Source organism: Chinchilla lanigera, unplaced genomic scaffold, assembly GCF_000276665.1.
Source record: "Chinchilla lanigera isolate Chin_1 unplaced genomic scaffold, ChiLan1.0 scaffold00031, whole genome shotgun sequence".
NCBI lineage: Eukaryota > Metazoa > Chordata > Mammalia > Rodentia > Chinchillidae > Chinchilla > Chinchilla lanigera.
The window spans coordinates 11255395-11280069 of record NW_004955432.1 but is presented as its reverse complement, the minus strand read 5'-3'; the positions used below and the strand labels follow the sequence as shown (position 1 = coordinate 11280069).

The window sequence follows — 24675 nt, the reverse complement described above, 5'->3', positions numbered from 1 at the left end:
CGTAGGCCCATCTCACAGTCTCATATATTTGCATATCTTGCATAACATCCGCTTCCCTAGCAAGCACTGACTGATACAATCTATTTGTGATAATTGTAGAATTTTTTTAAAGGACTTGTATTTTTGTGAAAACAAATTTTTAAACAATCTTCATTCTTGGAAAGCTCCTTGAAATGTGTTCTAAATATTCCTAGATAGCGGCAATGTAAAAGTGAATATAAATGACTGAGATAAAAATTGTAATTGTCTTGAAGCATGAAGATTTTGCCTGTAGGTGATAGAAAACGTCTAGGAAATCATAAATTTCCTTTCAAAGTGTTAATCTAGCTTATTTTTATTCTCCAGAATGGTATTTTTAAAAACTATATGGTAAACAAGAAAAAATAATTAAATTATTTCTAAGCTGTTTTATTATGTCAACTCATCTGAAAAAATAGCTTTTTATTTATACTACTTTATGGATCTACTTTGAAGAAAATTTTTTCATTTCTAATTCTTATTAGATAAATACTAGAAGGAATTTTATTAAAAGAAAATATTTAAAGTGCCCTTTCCCATTGTGTGTGGGTCACCAGCAGAAGCAGTACAGATTCCATCCACACCCAAAACCACTTACTGTGCCTCTGAATTAAATTGCATTTATTTTTTATTAAATTGTAAACCATAAAGATGGATGGGTGGATAGGCACCATGTAAAGTGCCCCTCCAAGATGAGCATTTTAAGTTTTCATCAGGGGCTGGGGATTTAGCTCAGCAGCACAGTGCCTGCCTGGCAAGCCCAAGAGGTTGTGAGTTCGATTCCTGGTACTGGAAAAAAAAAACAACAACAAGTAAGTTTTCATCAGTCTTCAAAACTACCCTGAAATAATCAAACATAATAACTACAACTTCTGGAATAATTATCAACTCTTCAGTAGCTACCCAAGTTACCTTTTTTCCCAACAAGGGAAGTTGTAACTGTCCTTTTTTAAATTGGAAATTGATAGCACATTAACAACTTAATATTAATTCAACATAAAAACCTCACTTGGTTTCTCCAAGATTTGCTAAAGTGATAGAAGCCCAAATCTAAAGAGATGGGCGTTTTCCTCTAAGTTGCAAGCTTCCTTGATACACAGGCCTTCATTTACACATGAGGCTCTCATCTAGACCCTGTAACATCTGCCTATCCACCCATCCATCTTTATGGTTCACAATTTAATAAAAAATAAATACGATTTAACTCAGAGGCACAATAAGTGATTTTGGGTGTGGATGGAATCTGCACTGCTTCTGCTGGTGACCCACACATATGGGAAGGGTTGTCAGAGGAAAGACGGAAAGATCTGGGCAGAACTGAGTCCAGCAAGTACTTTTTAGAGCCAGATGGTTGATTTCTGAGTGTGATTTCTATCATAGGAAATCTGAGTTTAGAGGACTTCTGTGCTTTTATCTCAACTTTAGTGTATCTAAATGTTCTGTTTAACATCTTAAATAATCACACAATTGAGTAAAGGAACTGGTCAGTATCTAAGTCAAAGAAGGAAAAAATTCACCCATTTACTACTATTATAAAATTCACATTTACTACCCATATTGGTTTTTTTGTTTGTTTTCCAGTACCAGGATTTGAACTCACAACCTTGCGCTTGCCAGGCAGGCGCTGTGCCGCTGAGCTAAATCCCCGGCCCAAACCCATATTGTTATTGTGGCAACTTCCACAGTAACCTCTTAGGCATAGTCATTGATCATGTATTTTAATTATATGTAGTTCTATCTAAAAAGTTTTGCATATTAAATGAGAACATGTGATTGAAGAAACAGGCCCTGCCAGTTAAGTTTTAGGCTAGAGCTCAAACAGGAGAGAAAAAATTTGCATATTCACCTGGGCATCACTTCTGGAAGATGTTAAGTGCTTCCAAAAACACAGAGAGATGCTGGTCATCTTTCTTTTTCAATTGTTTCATCAAAAAGAAGAATCTTTTTCAGGTGATAAAACTCATAAGCTAAATTAAATTGCCCTCTAATCACTGGCAAGATACATGAACGAGGATAATGTGATCACACTACTTGGAAGTTTTTGATTTATAACTATACTATTCTCTACTTATAAGACTACAGTGTATGAGGCAAGGCGATGAATCATTGTATCTTAGAAAAGTCAAAGGATTAAGTAAGGGCAGACAAAGAGAGGAAGGGAAAGAACGCACGTTTCTGCCCATGAAACATTCCTCAGTTAATGGGAATACTGTCAGCAGCACGTGAATCCAGTGCTACAGAAATAATAATTAAAACTTTAAGATCTTCAAGTAAAACTACAAATAAACTGTTATGCTTGAAGTGCATGAATAGACGGGGCCAGGAATATAGCTCAGCGGCACAGGTGCCTGCCCGGCAAGCACAAGGTCTTGAGTTCGATTCCTGGTACCAAAAAACCCCCAAAAAGCAAAGTTCATGAATAGCAGGCAGGTTATGCGGAGAAGCATTGATAATTAAATTATTCCTTATTCAGCTATAACTCAATGACCTACCCTTACATATTGAGTTTGGAAAAGCAACCTTAAGTTAAGAAATGAGAAATTTAAACCCATCATTAATGGAACAAGCTTAAAAAAAACACACACACTGTTTAATTGACACTTTGCCAATACAAAAATAAGCATCCACAGAATGTTTATTTGCTGTTTAAATTACTCTGTATTTTTACATACTGTGAACAGAAAATATAGTTTACCCCACACATAGTAAAAGGAAATAAGTGCAATCTTTCAAACATTATAAATCATAATCAAATCTGTACAACAGATAAATAAAAGTATGCTCTAACAGTTAGCTTATAAAAAAACACGTACTGCCCAAATCACCAGTTTACTTAAAACTCTACGTCTCAGTCATAACAACTTGACTCTTAACTACACTCCACAAGTTTAGATTGATAAATACTTTTTAAAAATAGGAGGGGATAATAGGAAATACCAAAATAGCTATAAAGAGCCTTCCAAACATTGGAAATAATATACAAAAATTAAGTAGGGGCACATATTACATGGGTCCACAGGGTGACCAGCATCACACTGGCGTAGCTTACGGGAAACAACAGAAGAATATTTGGATTGAAAAGAAAATTTGGCCTTTTTATAAAAAGAAACGATACTATTAACGATGACAAACCCTGTCACGGAGCCGTAAAACAACTCTACAAGAGAAAAAAGTGAACAAAGATTTAGGCTTATATTCCTGAAAAATGACAGTCAGAACAAAAATCATGTCAGGAAACACACCATCAGAACATGAATATATATAAATTAAAGACATATTACTTATCATTCCACATCATTGCACATATGGTAAGAAAGCAATACTGTAAGTCATTCTGGAGTAAAAAATTTTCAGTGACATAGGAGGTGCCACTTGAACACAGGTGCAGATAGTCTTGTTAACACAGATTTAGTAAATATCAAAACACTCAGTGGCGTCACTAAGCTGACTAAAGTATCTATATTCTTTACTGGAAAAGTAATCATTTCCCTGCCTTCATATGTTAACTTAAAAATCATTTATAAATGATAACAGAGATCAAGTAGAAAAGACTTCTTACATGCAGTCTTCTATGATGCATTCTGGTTCATCATTTTTTTTTTTAAGTATTTCACACTGGATATGTACACGGCCAATATATACAACCAAACACATTCAACAGACACCACTAAACGGTCCTCTTGCCACACATTTATATTTATACAAACATTTATGTCTCCAGATAGATGCTTTCTTCCTCTAGGCAAACGCAAAGTGAGCCTGAAGAGTTTAAGTGTCTTTAGGATTTTAGGAATCTAATGTCTTGATTTATCTTGAATGGATGATAAGACAAGTAGCCCACAAAAAAACGCAGCTATACAGGCCAACCTTCTCAAGAGAGATGAGTTATCTTTCGGAATAAAGATCTGTGCAAGATCATTCGTGATCTGAGAAATTTCATGTGCCACGCACACAAAGATGAAAGTGCTGACGATGATGTTCAGCGTTGGGTTTCCGGGTATGAGCACCAAGATACCCCTGGTGTCCGCGGCCAGCCAAATGTGGTACTGGCAAATGAACAGCTAGGACAGAAGAACATTCACGGTTAAGTCATAGCTTTCCTATTTAGATATCTGACAGCACAGTGACATTTTCCAAAGCCATCTGATTTCATCTCACTATTGCCCTGGAAAGTATACTGCAGAATTTATTCCTTGGAGTTCCTACCTTTATTCAATCACTCTTACAGATAAGACCATAGAAAGTAAAAAAAAAAAAATCTGACTCATGAACTCAAAGAAAAATTTGGTTTCCCTATTTTAATATACAACTTAACATCTCATAGTTTAAATTGTACCTGTTACAATATGAAATCTGCTTGAAAACATTCTATTTCAAATGAAGAAAAAAAAAGAACACGTATCATGTATAGGTACAAAGTCCCTATGATGAATGTGATCATGATATATACCTAAAATGTACCAATAAACTGAATTAAAAAAACAAAACAAAAACAAAGCTCAGGTTACACCAAATGGACTTCAAAGTTTACCATTAAAACTAATTTTGTAGATAAATTTCATATTATATATCTCACACGAAAGGTAATGAGTTTAAATATCTTCCCACAATTTCCAGTTATAAAAAAAGTGAATTTTATTATGATAAATTTCACTAATCGGAATTCCAGGAATACAGCATTTAATTATGGAGATGAGTAACAAATCAGCATTCCCCTAGCTTTGTTTCATTTACATCTGGTCTAGTATTTTTTTCTCCCGATTTCTGCATCTTGGTTGTCCTCAGAAGTTTAAAACAATGTAAAGGATATTTTGAAAGTCTTCTATATCTACATCGCACACATGCAGCTATGTAAAGTAAAGCACAATATCAATGTACTGACCTCTAATGAAATTCTTCCAAACCAAGCAAAAAATGAACTGTAAACTGAACGGGCATATCCAGGGATGTTCCTTATTAGGATGAAGGCTAAAATCTAAGGAAAAACCATGAAGGTGAATATTATTAATATGCTTATTAAAAAGCATTTTGCGTGAAGCTTCCTTTAAGTGGTGACTTTCTGTTCTTGAACTGGCATCTATAGGATTTTTAAAATAAAGTATTGGCAAGTTTGTTGTTGTTGCTTAGAGTCTAACCAAAGCAATGCAGGCTGAATGTTTTACATAGGGAAGGTGCAAACGTCCCTGAGCCTCCGTGTAGTAAAAGCTGCTATCATTCATGAAGCAAAACTTCGTAAAATCCCGTTATGTAATTTTTCTCCTACATAAAGTATTAGTTTAATCTGCAGTTACCCTGTCTCTCTACCTGCTTCAAAACGGTCTTCTGCTTGAGACCACGCTAGCGTGGGGAACGCACAGCCCGCGTGCTCGCTCAGCATGGCTTGGCAGATGATGTCTTGAACTATATTTTCTCTCCAGAAATGTTTACCCCCAAGAAGAACTCCTCTCCTTTGGTAAGAGGTGGATCAATCTTGCATTTTCTAAACTTCTAAGTCATCATCTCATACTCACTACCTAGTCTTATGAGGCAAAGAACTCTGTCCTTACAAAGAAGCAAGGAATCACAAAGACAAATTGCCATGTTTACAATTCTCGTTCAAAAACTTTTGTTTGTAAAAGGATTGGCAAATCTATCTGTAATTCAGAGAAAAATCCACTTTCAGTAATCACCCTGGCAAAGGATCTAGGAAGTCTCTGGGAGACATAAACGGCAAGGAAATAAGATGTGTGGATAGCTCCATCTTTGGGAAAAGGGAACCAAAGTGAACCACTCAGGTATATTTAGCTCGGTGACTCGTGGGCAGCTGCTTAGGGGTGAACTGTGGTCAAGATAAGGGTACATACAACCCACAGTATCTGCAGCTACTTGGATGCTCCCAACTTTTACAGTGCAAGACAACATGGGACAAACTTCTTCTGAAAAGTAGCAGTTGATGCAACTAGTGCTTGCTTCAATTTACGCTCCCAGCCCATTCTTTTACTCTGCAGTGGAGAAGCTACGGCTCTCCCAAAAGAAGTAACTCTGGAATACGAGCACGTAAAGGCTGGGACGGGCAACGTGAGCGAGACGCCGCCGGTGTGCTTCTGTTAGTGGCGCGCTTGGGCAGCCACGCTCTCCCTTTGCTGCGCTGTGGTCTTCTATGTTTGTGCCCCGTGGTGCTAATGTTTCCCTCTCCCCCGGTGACTCACAGAAGTGATATCTGACAAGGTGTACCGAAGGTTACTGTGTAGCACTACTGCTGTCTATGGAACTCATGAACATTTATATGAATATAGCATAAAGCCTGAAGCTTTTACTACAAATTGTGTTTGAAGAATCTACCACTTGCCTGGGTGCTATTGAGCATCGCCCAGAGAACTTTAGAAGAAATAAAATAGTCCCCGCGCTGAAGAGAATGAACTCATCTCTCAGACTTTAACTTTGACACGGCCCACAGGAACCCTCCTCTGACAATCAAGAGGAAGAACTGCCACGTGCATCCAAAGCAGTTCCCACACTCACTATGATGTTCTGTGATTTCCTGGGCCCTGGGCACTGTAACTCTGCCATCCTCAGTCTCTGCCTGCTGGCAGCGTCACAATGTGCCATGCTTGTCCACTCCAGTGCCTCGGCTCTTTTTTATTTTTCTTTTTTTGTGTTTTTTTGAGACAGGGCCTCACTGTATAGTTCAGGCTGGGCTTGAACTCTCTAAGTAGCCCAGGCTGGCCTCGAATTCATGGCAATCCTCCTGCCTCAGCCTCCTGAGTGTTGGGGTTATACGCATGCATGCCAAGCTGGGGCCTACATTTTTGCTGTGTGCTGTGTCTTCATCCATTCTTGATCCATTCTTGATCCATTTAACTCCCTCAGGGAAATCCTTTTTGGCCCCTGGCTGCCTTCCTTTCAGCTTATCATATTCTCAGGAAGCATTAAACACTTCTACTCATAATATTATGGTGTTGTATAATTACTATCTGTACGAAAAAGTCAGGGTAGGAACTTCACCTGATTTGGCATTCACTGTATACTCTGCTATAATATCTAACTTAGAGGAAGCATCAAAAATTTGTAAAGTGAATAAAAAAACTTAAATGAGTGAATATTTATTTGTCTATATATCTCTATTAGACTTATAAATTTCTTTTTTTTTGTTTTTGTTTTTTTTCCGGTACCAGGAACCAAACTCACGACCTTGCGCTTGCCAGGCAGGCGGTGTGCCGCTGAGCTAAATCCCCAGCCCCTAGACTTATAAATCTCTTGAGGACCAGAACTGTATCTTAACATTGAGCTTCTCTACCTGACGTAGTACATAACACATGGTAGATAATAACTATAATTAAATAATTTAAGTAAATGATTAAAAAAAACAAATACGTGAAGGGAATGAACTTTATCTAAGTCACAAATACTGAGCTAGATCATTTGCAAACATGTAACATAAACCTTCTGAGAGAGATTTTAGTATGCCTACTACTACAGAGGCTTAGAAAAATGAAGTAACTTGCCTACACTTTCTGGAGTTTGAACTTAAATGCATCTCTACAGACTTTGTTCTCTTATAGCCGGGCTTGGTGCCGCACGCCTGAAATCCCAGCACTCAGGAGGCAGGCAGGAGGACTGCTGTGAGTTCGAGGCCAGACTATGCTACACAGCAGGGCTCTGCTTCAAAAAAAACCCACCCCCCAAAAAAGACTATGTTCTTATCAAAAATTGAGGTAACAATTTCTCTAAATCAAGGTAATTACCTGCACGACAGACACGGAAGGGTGCAATTCATTGCACTCTGCTTTGTTCTTACAATTGCTAGCCCAGATGGAATAGGTCTAAAACAAAAAAAGGACAGGTCAACTCACAAAACCAGTCACACCTACATGGGAATAACGCTGACCATTTTTTAATACTTTTCTTTCTGTTCAACACTGTAGCAGGAGTTCACGATGCTCTATAGAAAGCATGAGTATAAACTGTAGGTCTGTTTCTCATGTGTTTTGTATGCTCAACTGCCCAAACAAGCGAACAGACAGAGGAACAGCATTTGTTCTTTTCTGAAGATAGCGATCATGAGGCAGCGATGGCTCTTCTATGAAACATCTTCCCATGGACTTTTTCCCACGCTGGTAACTTCTAAAATTCATATTTCACTTGAGCTCTCAGTTATTCTTCATATTTAACCTACCTATGCATTTCCTTTAAATTTATGTCAAATTATGGGCTGAGGGTATGTCCCAGAGGTGGAGCACTGCCTAGTACGAGCAAGGCTCTCGGTTTGACCCCCAGTACCACAAAACAAACGAACAAAATGTAAAAAGGAAAACAAAATAAAAGGACTTATGAATAATTAGAAAAAAATAAGGTAAAAAATTAAAAAGCAAAAGCTTATTCATTAAAAGGGATTGCTTCTATTCCTAGATCTTAAAGTTAACTGCCTTATCACTTAAAATTTTGGAAAATTAGAAGGTTGTATTTCAAAACTTACCAAGAAAGAAACGACTGAAATAAACAACAGAAAGTTGGAAATTTTGTTTGAAAAAAGAGGTTCACCCTTTCCTTCAGAAAGGACTTGGCGTTTCTGTAAAGTCAGATAAATGAACGCAAACAGCATTCCGTGGAAGACTACCTGAGGAAAGAGAGAAAATTTCTTTTAGACAGCTGCTTTTCAAATACTGGCAAAAATATATGTTAATGAGGGCTGAATTAATACAAGTACGTAGGTTAAAAGCTTAAAGGTTCAGAGCTCCTTGAACTTAAACTTCAAGAGCAGAATTTCAAACAATGAAATAAAGCCAGGGACTATTAGAAGCCAGCAGCAGATAAGAAAACACCTCCCGCAAAACAAGAGATGAAGCTGGTTAATTTTAAGCAGTTCCAGCAGCAAGAGAAGTAACAGCAGCTAGTTTGGTTTAGTTTAGTTTGTTTAGTTTTGAGACTAGAGATTGAACTGAGGACCTTGTGTATGCTAAGCACATGCTTTTCTACTGAGCTACCCTCCTATCCCCAACAATTTACAAATAAGAAACTCTCCCAAAGACTCAGCATAAAATTTAAATAAACCCCAAAATGATAAAAGAGATTTTATACTGATCCTTTCAGTAAAATAAAAGTAACAGCCGGGCATGGAGGCAGACTCCTGTAATCCCAGCACTTGGAAGGCTGAGGCAGGAGGATCCCTGCAAGTTCAAGGCCAGCTTGGGCTATAAAGTGAGCTCAAGGCCAGCCTGAACTGCATAGTGAGACTCTGTCTCAAAAAAAACCAAAACCAAACGAACAAAAACAATACAACCTCCAAGTCATACATTTAAAAAGGGATATACACATAAAAGACTGAAAACAAAACAGAGCAGAAAGCACGTAACTTTCTTGAACAAAGACATACATAAATACAGACTTCATGAACACTAGCACTGCGATAGACTGAATGTTTGTGTTCCCTCAAACCTCATATATTAAAACCTAATTCTCAATGTGATAGTTTCACAGGTGGAGCCCTTGGGAAGTGATACGGCCATGAGGGTAGAGCATTTATGAATGGGATTAGCGGTCTTTTTATATGAAAGACACCCCAAGAGCTCCGTTGGCCCTCTACCATGTGAGGACATAGCAAGAAAACAGTGTCTGGGAAGCAGGAAGTAGGCTCTCATAAGACACCATCTCTGTCAGCGCCTCAGCTGGGACTTCCCAGCCTCTGGAATTGTGAGAAATACATTTTTATCATTTTTTGTTGTTTATGAGCCACCTTATCTATGGTATTCTCCTAAGTACCCCAAACAGACTAAGCCGAGCCTATCATAGGAGAGTTCTCTAATGACACTAGCAAAGATTTCTTTCATTCACGCCGTATGCACCGGAAGGTGCACAGTACGGGAAACTAGGTATGTCACAGAAGAGTGCCAGGAAAACAGTTGTTGAAAGAAAACAAGAGATGAATCAGAGAAAAGTAAGAGAGGAAACAGCCAAGTAGCTGATATTTATTGAGTATTACTTTCCAAACACCGTACTAAATAGATCTTTTACATTTTCTTTTTTGTTTGGTCTTTTTGAGACAGGGTCTCACTATGCAGTTCAGGCTGGCCTTGAGCTGACTTTGTAGCCCAGGCTGGTCTCAAACTTGCAACGATTCTCCTGCCTCAGCCTCCTGAGTGCTGGGATTACAGGCGTGCGCCACCACACCCGGTTTACATTTTCTCAGACAACTGAACCTTAACCACCTTTTGCGATTAGGTTCATCGCATACTGTTTCTTCTTTGAATTCATCTACCACCGAATCCACATAGCAGTTCAGTACCCCATTATAACCAGTAATCTGGGATTTAGGATTACAGATTGTTAGGCTTAGAAGCCTGGTGGTATGTCTGCATTCTCTAATAAATACTTCAGGATAGCGACATCTAGGACACATATAGGGGCTCCATAAATGTTCTGAATGGATGAAACACATATATCACCTATAAGTTAAAACTGTACAACATTTTTATAATATTTTCTTGCTGATATACATATACATGTGGGGAGAGAGTAGATTGTTTTAACTTACTAAGTCAACATGTTTCTTTATTGTAAAACAAAATAAAATGGACTTAAAAGTCTCCAAGCCATTTTCTAACAGCATAATTTAAAGTGGCAGAATATCACGAAGTCAATACATACATAACGGTCTAACCTCCATCTGAACCACCACTCGTACACGCTCCCTTTCAGTTCAAAACACTTGGACAATGGCCAAAGAGAAAAGATCTTCTCAAATGCACCCTGAGGAAAGGAATCCAGAAAAATTAAAAACGATACGCGTCAATACCTGCTTTGCAATTCTATTACAAATTACACTTTTTTAAAGTTAAGATTATGTAAATCATTCACAATTTGCAAATACTATTAATTGTATTTAAAGTGTGACTGTATCTAAATTTTTTTATATTTTTATTTTAAAGAGAAAAAAACCATAATAAAATAACAACAAAGACAGAAATGACACAAAAACAATAAAAAGATACAGAATTTCAAAGCAAGATGATAGGAAATTAACAATGGTTGGTATGTTATATATTGTTATCTGTAATGAAGTTTCTCAGATTACCAGATGTAAGAATGCAAGATTGACCAAACAATTAAAAACACATTAGAAACAATACAGAGCTAAATTTCTTTTTGAAATAAACTTATTTTACCAACAGCCAATAAATATGATTTAAATTTTTTTAACTCATGGGCACTTCCCTTAAATGCTACTGAGACTTCCAAATTTTTGAAAACCTGGTCACTGGAAAATTATTGTATAGAAAATTCAAAATCTAAAAGTCCTACTCAATTAGGTTTCTGAGAGTGTGGCGAGTCCAAGACTTCCATAAATCTTGAGAAAAAAGCCAAGCAAATGAGGAAAACAAGCAACTGCCCCAGAAATCAGAAATTCAAGAGTCCAGGCATACGAGCTGCTAGACAAGGAAGGACAGTGGAAGCAAAGTGGCTGTGGACTGAGTTGAACGCCGGCCCCTGCAGGGTGATCCCAGGTGGGCAGCTCTTTCTCTTAGGGCCTGTGCTGCGGTGTGGCTTAGAACTACACTCCTATCTGAATGTCAGCCAACTCCTATCTGAATGTCATCTGTGCCGCCTCTTAAAGCTGTGTGTATGTGCGCAAAGCACTTTAACTTCTTCGTTTATTTATTTATTTATTTATTTTTTTCCGGTATCGGGAATCGAACTCACAACCTCGCGCTTGCCAGGCAGGCGCTGTGCCCCTGAGCTAAATCCCCAGCTCCCTAACTTCTTCACTTTCTAGTTTCCTTGTCTATAAACAAGAAAAATAATTGTTGCCCTTTGAAGTCATTTGGAAAATGAACAGTACAACTCATAAAAAGCACTCAAATGCTCTGTCTTATATAATGCTTTGCACTACAATATAAATGTGTAAATAAATGTACAAGTAAATAAATGTATAATATAAATAAACGGTATAAATAAATGTATAAATAAATGCATATAATGGTCAGCATTATAATATAAATATGTATTTGTTTTCTTGTAGAAAATTTACAAGCTAGTATACAAAACAGCTAATAATTACTAATCAAAAAATACAATTACTGGGGCTGGGGATTTAGCTCAGCTGCACAGTGCCTTCCTGGCAAGTGCAAGGTCGTGAGTTCAATTCGTGGTACTGGAAGAAAAACAAAAACAAAAACAAAAAACAAACAAATAAAAAAAAATACAATTACTTCAGAAAATATGGTATGAATAGCCTAAAGAGTAATTGTTAAGGTTAAAATATAGTTTTTCTATCTCTAAATGTCTGTAACAATCTCTAATTAACTACTGCAGTTAAATGAGTCTTCCGAATTAATCACCTTAATCAACCATACGCAAATGCCATTACTAGCCTTAGAAACAAAGTTTATAATTTCACTCTGGGGAAGTTACTGAATGGTACCCTTTTATGAATCTGACAGCCTGGAAAACCTGGGAATGAAGGGGCAGAAGTCTTGAGTACATTCCTGCACATTAATGAAGTCTTTCAGAGAGGAGAACAAAAACTTCAATTTCCAGATGAAAGAATGACGACAAACTCTATTAAGGAAACCTCCGTTATTAGACTTACTACCACAGCATTAAAAAGGGTAACATCATGGTTTTTTTAAAAACCAAAGGAAAAATAATGAAAAGTCTCCACTTGACCACAGAATTTAAAATACACGTAGCACATTAAAATGGACAGTATTAAAATCTATGCCTCAGGAAATGAGGAATGCTTCCTAAGAGCTGCAATCTAAGCTACTTTAGATTATCTACACATATGTATCTCCATATGAATACAGAGGTCATATATATGTACTAAAGATGATCTTGTAGATGTATATTATATGCAACGTATCTATGACATACATGCATATAATGTCAAGTTTCACAACTTAAGATTTTATTTGTAATTACAGACTGACTTTTTATGTGAGCAGTTACATTTGTGTTTGCTGAGACTTCATTTGGGAAAGAGAGGGATACACTGCACTCGCTTCATTCTTGGGCAATGGGAAACACTGACTCAAACTGGGGAAACCTCCTCCTTTCCTGTTAACGCTGCTCAGCTTCCCTTCTTCCCGTCAGAAGGGCTCACAGAGCCTTGGGAATCAGCGAGCAGCTATCGAGTACTTGTTGCTGTTGTCTGTTCATACATATACCTGGTATTGCCTTATTATTTTACTTTTTGCCTGTTAAAACCTGAATGTCATGCAGAAAGAGATGTTTTCAATATTTTCCAGTTTGCAAATAACTACCCAAGCCTATAAAAAACAAAAACAAAAACAAAAACCTTCCTAAAACAGCTTTTGAGAATTACACATACACATAAAAATACCTATTGGGCACTTACACCTGACACAGCCACATAACAAAATAGTATTGGAGATGCAAGAACTGCAGAATATATTAACACTATAGGCCAGTGATGGCGAACCTTTTAGAGCTTTCAATGATAACAAACAGCCTGCTTCAGCACATGCGCCATAGGTTGGCCACCAATGCTATAGGCATTCAAATTAAAATATTTTGCCATAAGTATCATGGCGCTGAAAAATATATGTCTGCCTAATAGATTCAACCAGCAGGTAGCAGATTGTGACCCGCTAAAACAACAGAAAGTCTCAACCACCAAAACAGGGAAATAAGAGGTCAGAGTTAGGAAAATGACCCCGAATTTTCTTAAACATATGACACATGTACAGACATCTCTGCAGTGAAGTTGGGTTTCCTATCTGCTAAAATTTTACTTTATGCAGTTATAGAAACATCAAGTAACAGTTTGATGCAATGAATAATGCACAAACTTAAGTTGCAAATTCTGTCAAGAGAATTCTGATCCCCACTTAAGAGTAGTGTCTTATAAGAGGCATTCAATAAACGTTTGATTGATCAAAGTCAAGTAAAATGGATCTTGAACAATTGCCAGAGGAAGGGCTTTAAATTGCTCTTACAACAAAAACAGTGGTAACAAAAGTGGGTAGGTCTCAAAAGAACTATCCCGGGTAGTCAGCTACAGAGTGACACTTTTATTATAGTCATTTAAAAAATGAAGCTAAAAAAAATCTCTGACTCTTCTCACATAGTTTAATAGCTTTGAACTTTAAAATATTACAAAATAGAAACGGAAAAGACTGTACAAACCTGAGAATACGCCAAAAAACATATACATAACAGCAAAAAGGCTAGTTTCAACAGTAAGCCAAAGTGCCAGAGACAATTTCCTAAGAGAGAAAATACTGAGTTTACTATGAAATATAAATTTATATAAGAAAATACAGTAAGTACTCTCTATAACATTTTTTACATCCTGAGCAGTTCTCAAAACTAAGGCTTCTTGCAGGGCTATACAAAATGTATAGGTAGTATAAATTACAAGTGAAGCAAAAGAAAGAAAAAGCAGAGAATTCTTTCTAGGAATGCGGCTACAACATGTAACTAACACCTTATATACTTGCTGCACAGGTACTATACAATATGTGCAAAAATATCTCTTGGATTCAATTATATCTGTTACTGAATATTACAATAAAATATAGAATAACATGTTCGGTGAAATGCTAAAACTCGTATAACCTTTGCAATTTGTTTCAAGTTTCAAGAAGAGAGCTTCAATTTACTAATGGATAAGATTTAACCACAGGACATATCTTAACATACGCATTCCAAGTTTATGCGTGTGGATAATTTGATTAACATGCTGGATTTGTGTAGAACGATTCTACTACAGAGGCTTCCAAAGATACAGAACCATGGAAGAAGATGGATCTCAACTCTTTCCTGAAAAGTTATTTGATATTACAATGGAAGCCAATGGAAAGATATTTTTGATATATAATACTTGGTTGAAAGCTAGGTACATTCTTAAATCTAAAAAGGTATTTTCCAGAAAGGGAAGATTTCATTTAAATGATACGACCTTGCGGGAAAAAAGCATTAAGATAAAGAACTACGGTCTTATTTTGAATATAGTAGCAGGCTATGGGAACTTTGAAAGTCACAGCCCTTTGGCTACTTGGGTTCCTTATACAAAACAGGTTAACGATAACTAACTGCTTACAGAGTTGTCTGGAGACAAATTATGTGAACACTTTTAAACTTGGACACAAAGGCTGTTTTGCAAATGAAAACTGAGAAATCAAATGTAGCAAAACTGCCAATATGGAAGCAGGACACAGGGGTCTGAGAATTTATTTGGGTTTCTCCTCTCTCTTCCCACTACATCCACCTCTGGCTCTACACCAGGCAGTTTGAAAATTGTTTCAATTAGTTAACGTGTGAAACTGTTTTGACAAATTTAAATTTTAAAAAGGAAAAGCACATGTATAAATCCAAACTAGCATTCTGCAATGTTCTAAGGTATTATACTGTCTTATACCCTGCCATGAGATTTAACCTATAACATTTTAAAAATATACCTTAAGAACAAAATTCAAAATGTCACAACTACACATAAACTGCGTACATCTCTTAATAAAAACCTTTAGCAGCAAAAACAAATTAGTACATTGAAAGAATATGTTTATTAACATTAGTAAGATAGTATATTTACCGTTTGCTTTTTTTTGGATTATCTGTGGCCATAATGCTAAAGTAACATATATGACCATAAACCATACAGTGACCAAGGGGACAAAGTAATAGAATTGATAAGGCCGATCCATTACTATACATAACACCACTACTAGGAAATTGAGACGAAATAAAACCTATTAAAAAGGAGAAGAAAATGGTTTTCATTTCAGGTTATATGAAAGACAAAGACAGATTTTTCTCTGACAGAGTACTAACATTTAAGACTCAAATAATGACTACAAGTATATTTTACTAACTCTCAAGTTATATTTGTCCTAGAGTCACTGTAAAGAGTTGAATATAAAATATTTATGCACCATAGTATTAACTAAATCCCAGCCAAGTACCAGCCTGAGGTGTCCTCTAGTTATAACTACCGTACTGTTAAATGTAGGGAAAAAAATTGTAAACCTTCTTCTTAAGGCCAGCAGTTTATAAGCATTAGGTTACCTCAAGAAAGGGTGTTTGACGTTCACTTACACCACTGAGATTAAACTAAGAGTTGTCATAGACAACAAAATTATCTTTAGGCCAGGCGTGATGGTGCACGCCTGTAATTCCAGCACTTGGTAGGCTGAGGCAGGTGGATTGTTGCAAGTTTGAGACCAACCTGGGCTACAAAGTGAGCTCAAGGCCAGCTTGAACAGCATCCTGAGAACTTGTCTCAAAAAGACAAAATATAAATAAATAAAATTGTCTTTGGGACCTGTGTAACAGTTACTTCGGACATCAGTTTGAAGTCATTCTAAGAACACAGAATTTGAGCAGATTTATATTAGAGCTATACTGTGACGTTGGAGAAATTATTTAACTTCTCTGACCTCAGTTTCCTCATTTATGAAAAAAGATAATAAAGAGGTAAATAAAGTGTTTAGAAACTGCTCAACACAAGATAGAAAGCTAATAAATATTAATCCTCAAAGAGAAAAAAGTAGCATATCATAATAATCCCACATAACTGTACATTTCTACAAAACCACAGTGAATCTCCAGTGTTGTTCCTTGTGTATCAGTGAGTTTACAATAGATTCACCTCAACTATATTTTCCTCCCATCACTAATAAATTACACATCCCACTTACTAAACATAGAAATACAATTCTGAAGTGCTATTTCACAAATTCGAATTACTCATGGTCTTATAGTGGCCAAATTTAGGTTTGGCACCGAGGCAGGCTGGACTGCTAAAAAAGGAAGTAAGAGAATACATTCCCACCTGACAAACTCTATGAATTCCAAAGTCTCCCTTGATCCAGAAGTATGAGAAATGTCCATACCCTGTCTGAAACAGATACGCAGCAACCAGAACTCTAATGTGCATGTACACAGGCAAAAACTGTTGACAAAAATAAACAGGTTAAATGCACAACGGCATACACTTCAAATATCACAACAAATCCATCACTGGCGTTCGCTCCGTGAAAAGATTCACTCTCAGAAGTTGGACACCACCGAAGGAATGACAGAACTGCACACTTTGGAATCATATAGACCTCGTTTGGCATTTTAGTCCTGCTGCTTTCTAGCTGTTTAGGTTTCGGTTCCCTAACCTGGAAAATGAGACCAGCATTTTTGAGACAAACCCTTTCTCCTCAAAGCGTTCTTGCAAGGAATGAGTAAGTAGGCAGCACCTCACAAGTTATATTAACTTGCACTCAGGATTTAATATATGATAGTGGTAACTATTCATCACTATGCTTTTTTTTTTTTTTTTGGTTTTTCTCCAGTACTGGGAACCGAACTCACGACCTTGCGCTTGCCAGGCAGGCACTTTGCCGCCGAGCTAAATCCCCAGCCCCATCACTATGCTTCTTGATAACCCTGGATTTCAAATTTTCCCAACGATAAGATGAAAAAGAAAAAAAAAAAACCAAACCTACTTATTAATAGTCAGATGACTATTATATTTACTTAGCAAAGACTGTATCTGCAAAAACATATGCAAGCATCATTTAAAAATAATTATTTCTTTCCATTCTTCCATATGCAACAATCTTGTTTACATTGCTATATCACTGACTTCATCATGACCAAGCTGCTTAGATCCTTTATTATGATTTCACATCTGCATTTCTGAGTTGAAATACAACACATTTGGAATTTACGTATTAGAAGAATCACTGGAAATGTTACCTCATTCCTAAGTATTAATCCCTGTAGTTTTAGAACACTTTCTACCTGTCCCCAACCTACTGGTTGTTGAGGGGGGTATTCACCATGCCACAGCTTTTTTTTTTTTTTTTTTTTTTGGTTTTTCTACGGTACCGGGAACCGAACTCACGACCTTGCGCTTGCCAGGCAGGCGCTTTTGCGGCTGAGCTAAATCCCCAGGCCCCATGCCACAGCTTTTTAATCTGATCCTGACAAGGCTCGTCAGTGCATTTACTCAGTATGAACACTGCTTATAGAAACAGTCACTTTAGTTTCCTGTGTCTTCCCCATGTAAGGTTTTGCAGGTGAAAATAAGCAAGCAAACACCTTCAGTAGCTTCTGCCTTGCTCCCAAACATGGGCTCACAGCCAGCTGCTCTCTACTGAGCTATATCCCTAATCCTCCCTCCCTCCCTCCCGCCCTCCCTTCCTTCCTTTCTTCCTTCCTCCTTACTTACCTATCCATCCATCCATCCATCCATCCACCCACCCATCATCTATCTATCCATCTATCCATCCACCCACCCACCCACTTATCTATCATCTATCTATCTATCCAGCCAGCCACCCAGCCACCCACTTATCTAGCTCTCTATCTACCTATCCATAATTTTGAGACAAGGTCTCAAAGTAGCTAAGTTGCTGAGGCTGCACTTGAATTTGCGATCCTCCAGCCTCAGACTCTCAAGTAGCTGGTTAAATAGATTTTCTAAGTCCTTGACCATATGCATCTTTAGCGTGGATGCTGGAACACATTTTTCTTTTTTGAAGGAAAATATTTATTCTGGGAGAAACAAAACCCTGAATTTATAACAGATCATGAGTTTTGATACATTGCCTCTATCTAACCAAACTTACAAGATTCTCTGTCTCCTAAACTGGCCGTCAGGTGCTTCTCCTAAACTGGCCACTGTCTTTTACCAGTTCATTCAGCCCCAGGAGGTTCTCTCCCTAGCTGTATTTTGTTTATTCAAACTCTATTGTCCTTCATGGTCCAGTTCAAAAGCCCAATTTTACTATCAGATGAAAAGAATTTCTCCTGTCTCTCAATTCTTATAGCACCAACAATCTATGTATCAAACTTATAGTTTGTTTGTTTGTCTTTTGGAGACAGTGTCTCATTATGTAGTTCAGGCTGGTCAAAACTCACTTTATAGCCCAGGCTGGCCTCGAACTCACAAGGATCCTCCTGCCTCAGCCTCCGAGTGCTGGGATTACAGGAGTGTACCAACATGAACGGCATCATATGGTTTTAATTATTACCTTTTATCATAATTCTTTTTTTATAAATATGTTTTGTTACTATCATTAGTGAACATGTAACATTAGAATCACAGAGATGAATATAGTACTGAAACGTGAAATATCCCTTTCTTGGATTGGCATCATTTTGTAATAGCAGAAAATACCCAGATGCACAACAAAAATCCATTCCATCATCAGATAGTCGTTAACTGCTAATGTTCTTTTTCATGAAAAGTTGAAACCTAACCATCTGTAAAAGCTACCAACTTCAACCCTCTAGAACAATATTGTCCCATAGAAATAAAATGTGACTCATATGGGTAATTTTTAATATGTGGCTATCAGAACAATAAAAAATTAAAAGAAACAGATGAAACCAATTTTATTACACATATTTTATTGAACTCAATACATCCAAACTATCAGTTCAATATGTAAATAGATGTTTTATATTCTTTTTAATATGAAGGTTTTTTTAAAACTTAGAATTTATTTATTAGAATAAATCATATTAAACCTGGGGTTCCTCACACATACAGTGCATTTCATTTCTGGATAGCTATACTTCAAGCACTCAAAAGCCAAACGTAGCAACTGGCTACAACAGAGAAGAGTCTAGCTCCAGAGTAACATGTTAGAGTTAAATCGTTCTTAAATCTCTCTAATAGTTCTACACGCATTTGAAAACAGAGGTCAAGCGTATGTCTACCACTCCCAATTACTTTAATCACTTCCCATAAAACATGCTTTCAAGTCCCTTCGAGGGGAGGGCTGGGATTATCAAGTTGGGCTTGGTTATTAAATTTAAACAGTAAATATAATTCACTTAAACTGAACTAAAAACTGTCACAGTTTTCAAGTTCCTGCCAAGGTTGCCTGATTATTACAAATGTCATGTACTATTTGTCACTTTTAACTTTAAGGTATTTCAAACCAACAGAAAACTTGTACAACCAGTACAATAAATAACTGTATACCATGCTGAAAATGCTTAAAGTGTATTGTGGAACATATGACGACAATCTACGTATGTCACCATGGACATCCTAGGAAGAAAGGATAGTTTCTGACATGACTAAATGATCATTATTACGCCCAGGAAGTTTAATGTGAATATGACAGTATTTGTTCTATCACCTATATTTAAATTTCTCTTACTATTCTAGTAATACCCTTTATGACTAAGACAAATTTTTGTTGATCTAAGGGTGTTGAATGAAAGATCACATTACACTTGTCATAGCTCTTCATTCTCTTTTAATCTAATCTACTTTTCTTTTGTCTTTCATTAGTGAAGTATTACTTATAACAAAATTTTCTTTTTCTTTTTCTTTTTTTTTTTTTTTTGTCTTTTTGAGCCAGGGTTTTGCTATGCAGTTCAGGCTGGCTTTGAGCTTACTTTGTAGCCCAGGCTGGTCTCGAACTCACAAGGATCCTCCTGCCTCAGCCTCCCAAGTGCTGGGATTATAGGCATGTGCCACCACGCCCAGTGTCAAAATTTTCATATTAAAATATATTTTGAAATCTAACTTCACTTATCTAGTAACTACGCTGATTTCTAGTTCTATTCATTTTCTAGTCCACTGAAATTTCCCTCACAGCCTTTCATTCAATTATCTTCATAAAATTTTCAAGATAAAAAGCAAAACAAAATTAGTAGCAACTAATAACTATAATGGAACAAAAATCTTCTTCTGTATATACTAAACTTGTTCTATCCATATTAAGGTCACAGGATTTTAACTGTATTTGATTTAAATTATATTTTAAAAGTGTTTATACTTATAGTTGCAATCTGTCAGATCATCTTGATTATTTTAATAATACTCTGAAGTTTTGACATAGTTGCTCTTTTTAGAATAAAAATATGGCACAACTAAAAGCTCGAAGTATTTTATTCAAAACATTAAGATTAGGTACTCAGAATAATATTGTTTGCTAAAAAGTTTTTAATAGTTAATCTCTCAACTCTCCAAGAACTATTTTCTAAAATATGTCAAAACTTACACTAACCATATTTCACTAATATAGAGTTAGGCAATTTTTGACCACAAAAGCCTGTATAACATCACAGGGATATGTTAATTAATCATTACAAATGATCTGCTAATGACCTTGTAGAACAGGGACTGAAAAAAATTATAAATTACAATGTTTTACAATGTGGACTATGAAGATATATTAGCCTGGGCATGGTGGTACACGCCTGTTATCCCAGCACTCGGAAGACAGAGGCAGGAGGATCGCTGTGAGTTCAAGGCCAGCCTGGGCTACATAGTGAGCTCAAGGCCAGCCTGAACTACCTACAAGACCCTGTCTCAAAAAACAAAACAAAAAAAAGAAGTTATATTAAAATGCTAGTTTGAAAAAAAATTGAATGTTAATTTGGTAAATGATTAAAATAGAATGCTAAATTCCCATCTTTGTTTTACGATCTAAATCCTTTCGAGAATCACTGCATTGAGTAACCTAATCTGTCATTAATTTTTTTCTAATTTTTAAAGTAGTAGTATTACCCTTTAATATATAAGCGATGACTTATGTCTCTAAATGGCATTTTCTTAAAGCAAAAGTTTTCCTCACAAATTAAATCAGTCTTTATTCACATGTCAGAGGTATTTCTAGGACTCAATATTTCTCTTTGTTCATCACCAAAGAATCTCTGGAATTATCCTATAAACTCTGAGTGAGGCTTCTAAATTAAGTGTTATAACCTCCATCTTTCCTTGCTTTTTTTTGTCTTTTGAGACAGGGTCTATGCAGTTCAGGCTGGCCTTGAGCTCACTGTGTAGCCCAGGCTGGTCTCGAACTCTCTATGATCCTCCTGCCTCAGCCTCCTGAGTGCTGGGATTACAGGTGTGCGCCACCATGCCCGGCATTCTCCTTGCTTTAGATCCTTACTGTCTTAGCACAACCACAACTACTCAAAGTAACTAGCACCCCTTCCGCTGAGATTACACTGTCACCACAAATACAAGTATCACAGCCACTGACTTCAGTAAAAATTACACTTTACCCTTTGTCTTCTGCCTTTCAAACTACCTGTAAAATCACTAACAATTTTTGAAAATAAAAGAGATAACGAAGAATAATTTGCTTTCAAAATTGCAGAGATATCTGATAAAACCCAGTAATATATTATTTATCTTCTTAATTAATACTATGAAATTTTCAAAGTATTCTTTTCTGGGCACTCTGCTGTTATCACACTGTTTTGATTCCAAAACAGCTTATAGATGTGTGCTTTATATTAGCAAGTAAAGCAATAAAACAATTTGGTTGCTTCCGAATTATGATTCTCTTCAATTTTTAAAATCTATTTTCTAGAAGTTTTACCTATAAAATAGGTGGAATGGTGTAACGGAGAATGAATCCATTTTTTGCTAAGTCTGTCACACCATGATAGCTACAGATCATGAAAATCTGTCTTTTAAGACACCTAAGCAGGGGGCTGGGGATTTAGCTCAGCGGCACAGCGCCTGCCCAGCAAGCGCAAGGTTGTGAGTTCAATCCCTGGTACAGGAAAAAAAACAAAAAGACACCTAAGGACAAGATAAACAGAGTAGGTGCAGAAGGTACTGGACGAACAAAACCAGACTCCTCTATACCATACAGGAGGAAACAGCCAGGATCGCACACACTACATACTCTATAAGGTCAGTCCATCTCTAGCTGGATTTTTCTCAACATGGGGCAAGACAGTTTGAGGCATTTTAAACTTTGAAAATATAAAAATACTTGGTTAAACTTCCTACACTACAGTGTGGGTAGAACACAAAATATAATAATCTAATTTGATTTCTTTTAACAACCCGTCAATTCTAAATTGTGTGTGATCTTCAAAGTTTCTTGATAACTGTAAATCAGCTGTTCAACAAGATGACATGAAATAATACTGTTATATATCAGCTAGTTCTACTGCAGTAACGTTAAGTAAATACAAATCAATTATTGACTTATCTTTTTAAAAGAACTTTCAATTTGTTTGAAAATGATAAGAGTCTCGAACAGTTGAGGAGGCAGAAAGAGTGGGTGGGAAGAAAGAAGAGTCTCTCACTGGTACAGAAAATAAAATACAACAAAGCCAGTGGCCGTACAGAGACATCAAAACGACAATATTTCCTATTTTTTCTGAAATTCAAAGGTATAATACTCACTGTACTTGCTCCAGAGATGTGATAAATTAAAATCACAAGCTGCATCCAGCCCTTCCATTCATCTGTTTGTTCTCTATTTAATACTTTTGTCTGCATAAAGGAACCAAAATCTGTTTCAAAGTTCATCAATTATTTAGACAGCACATATTAAGCGTGTTAAAATTATTCTTAGCATGTAGAAATAGATAAAGCTAATGCTTCTGTCAAAGAAATCCTGCTGGTGAGGGGAGACCGTTAAACACTGTCATTTAAAAGATACAATAAAACAATTTTAAATATGGCATGTGTTTGAAAAACAACTGTAAGCTAAGTGGATTTTTAATATTTAAGTTGATCTTTATGCTTTTATATTAAATGTCATTGACACTATGACAGATTTGAGTATAATTCTAAAAATGGCACTCTGTAATTTACCTTGACAAAATTTTACAATTTCAGAGTTTAAAAATGATCTTATATTTCTCTTACACTTTATTGACAGCAAAGATTCTAGTATTAAAGTTTATCTCCCCTACCATACTCTCACTGGAGATGAAGAACTGATTAATCATCCTTTCATGGGAGCTATTTTTCAACAGAATTACATTGAATAACTCATGCCTTGAAAACAATTTACACAATATTTTGAGGAATGACAGCAGTTCTAAATTAGGAAATTCCAAATACTAAAAGTGGTAGTCACATCACTGTGTAAGTTCTAATATGTGTGTACATGTCCAAGTATTTAAATATAAAGTATATTTGCACATACACATTTAATAAGCTTTACTTTATAAAAGATAATAAATACCATATAATACTTGAAGACCACCATAAAATCAAGAGTGCTTCCACTTTATCTATCCTTAAAATTACAACGTTGTTTCCACAGGTAAAACTTTCCAACTTTTCAATAATTTTCACCCAGATCTTTACATTTCCTCTTGTTCCCAAAAAGCTAAGTGAAGTCCAACTACAAAATTCCTTCACCCTCGTCCATTTACACGGTTGTATATATTGGCACAGTAAATGCAACTTCTTAAACCTAGATTTTGTAATGAGGCAAAAAGGTAACATGAACTAAAAGGGAAATGATTCTTACCTCTTTAGTATTTTCATTGTAAAAGACTCCCAAAACCAAGATGTAGATAATTGGAATAAAGAAAGATGAATGTGTATAGAATTTGTTTTCCTTCATAAAAAGATTTGCACGGTCACACATATAGAAATATGCCATAATCAGGCCAAGTTTGCAGAACGACTGCAAAAGTATTTCTAATGGAGACATGGGGGTATTGATAATATTTTTCTTTTCCTCTCCACTTTCCAAATCACTACATGGCTTATTCTTCCGATGAGTATTACGATGAATTATATAAAAAATTATATATCCAATGATAGAGAAAGTGAAAAAACAAGCAGCTAGCTTCTGTATGAGAGTAAGAGGAGGCCGAGGTTGACAACACGAACCATCTACAGGCTTCAAAATCTTATTGCAATACACGTTCATGAGAATCATTGCACTCTGTGAACAAATCAAGTTATTTGGTTATTATCTTGTCACTGATGTA

At 36.3% G+C, this 24675-nt stretch overlaps 1 protein-coding gene across 1 annotated transcript in view; it reads right to left on the bottom strand.

Annotated features, from left to right (window-relative positions):
• Positions 1–2607: 2607 nt before the first annotated feature.
• The window catches only part of Casd1 (CAS1 domain containing 1), a gene marked incomplete at its 5' end in the record, with an annotated part of 41060 nt that continues 18992 nt past the window's right edge, over positions 2608–24675 (bottom strand). The window contains 10 exon segments of the mRNA XM_005388043.2: positions 2608–4079; positions 4901–4993; positions 7743–7820; positions 8474–8614; positions 10642–10743; positions 14143–14222; positions 15551–15707; positions 16790–16909; positions 23126–23215; positions 24207–24629. Of these exon segments, the coding sequence (XP_005388100.2) occupies positions 3813–4079; positions 4901–4993; positions 7743–7820; positions 8474–8614; positions 10642–10743; positions 14143–14222; positions 15551–15707; positions 16790–16909; positions 23126–23215; positions 24207–24629 (1551 nt within the window).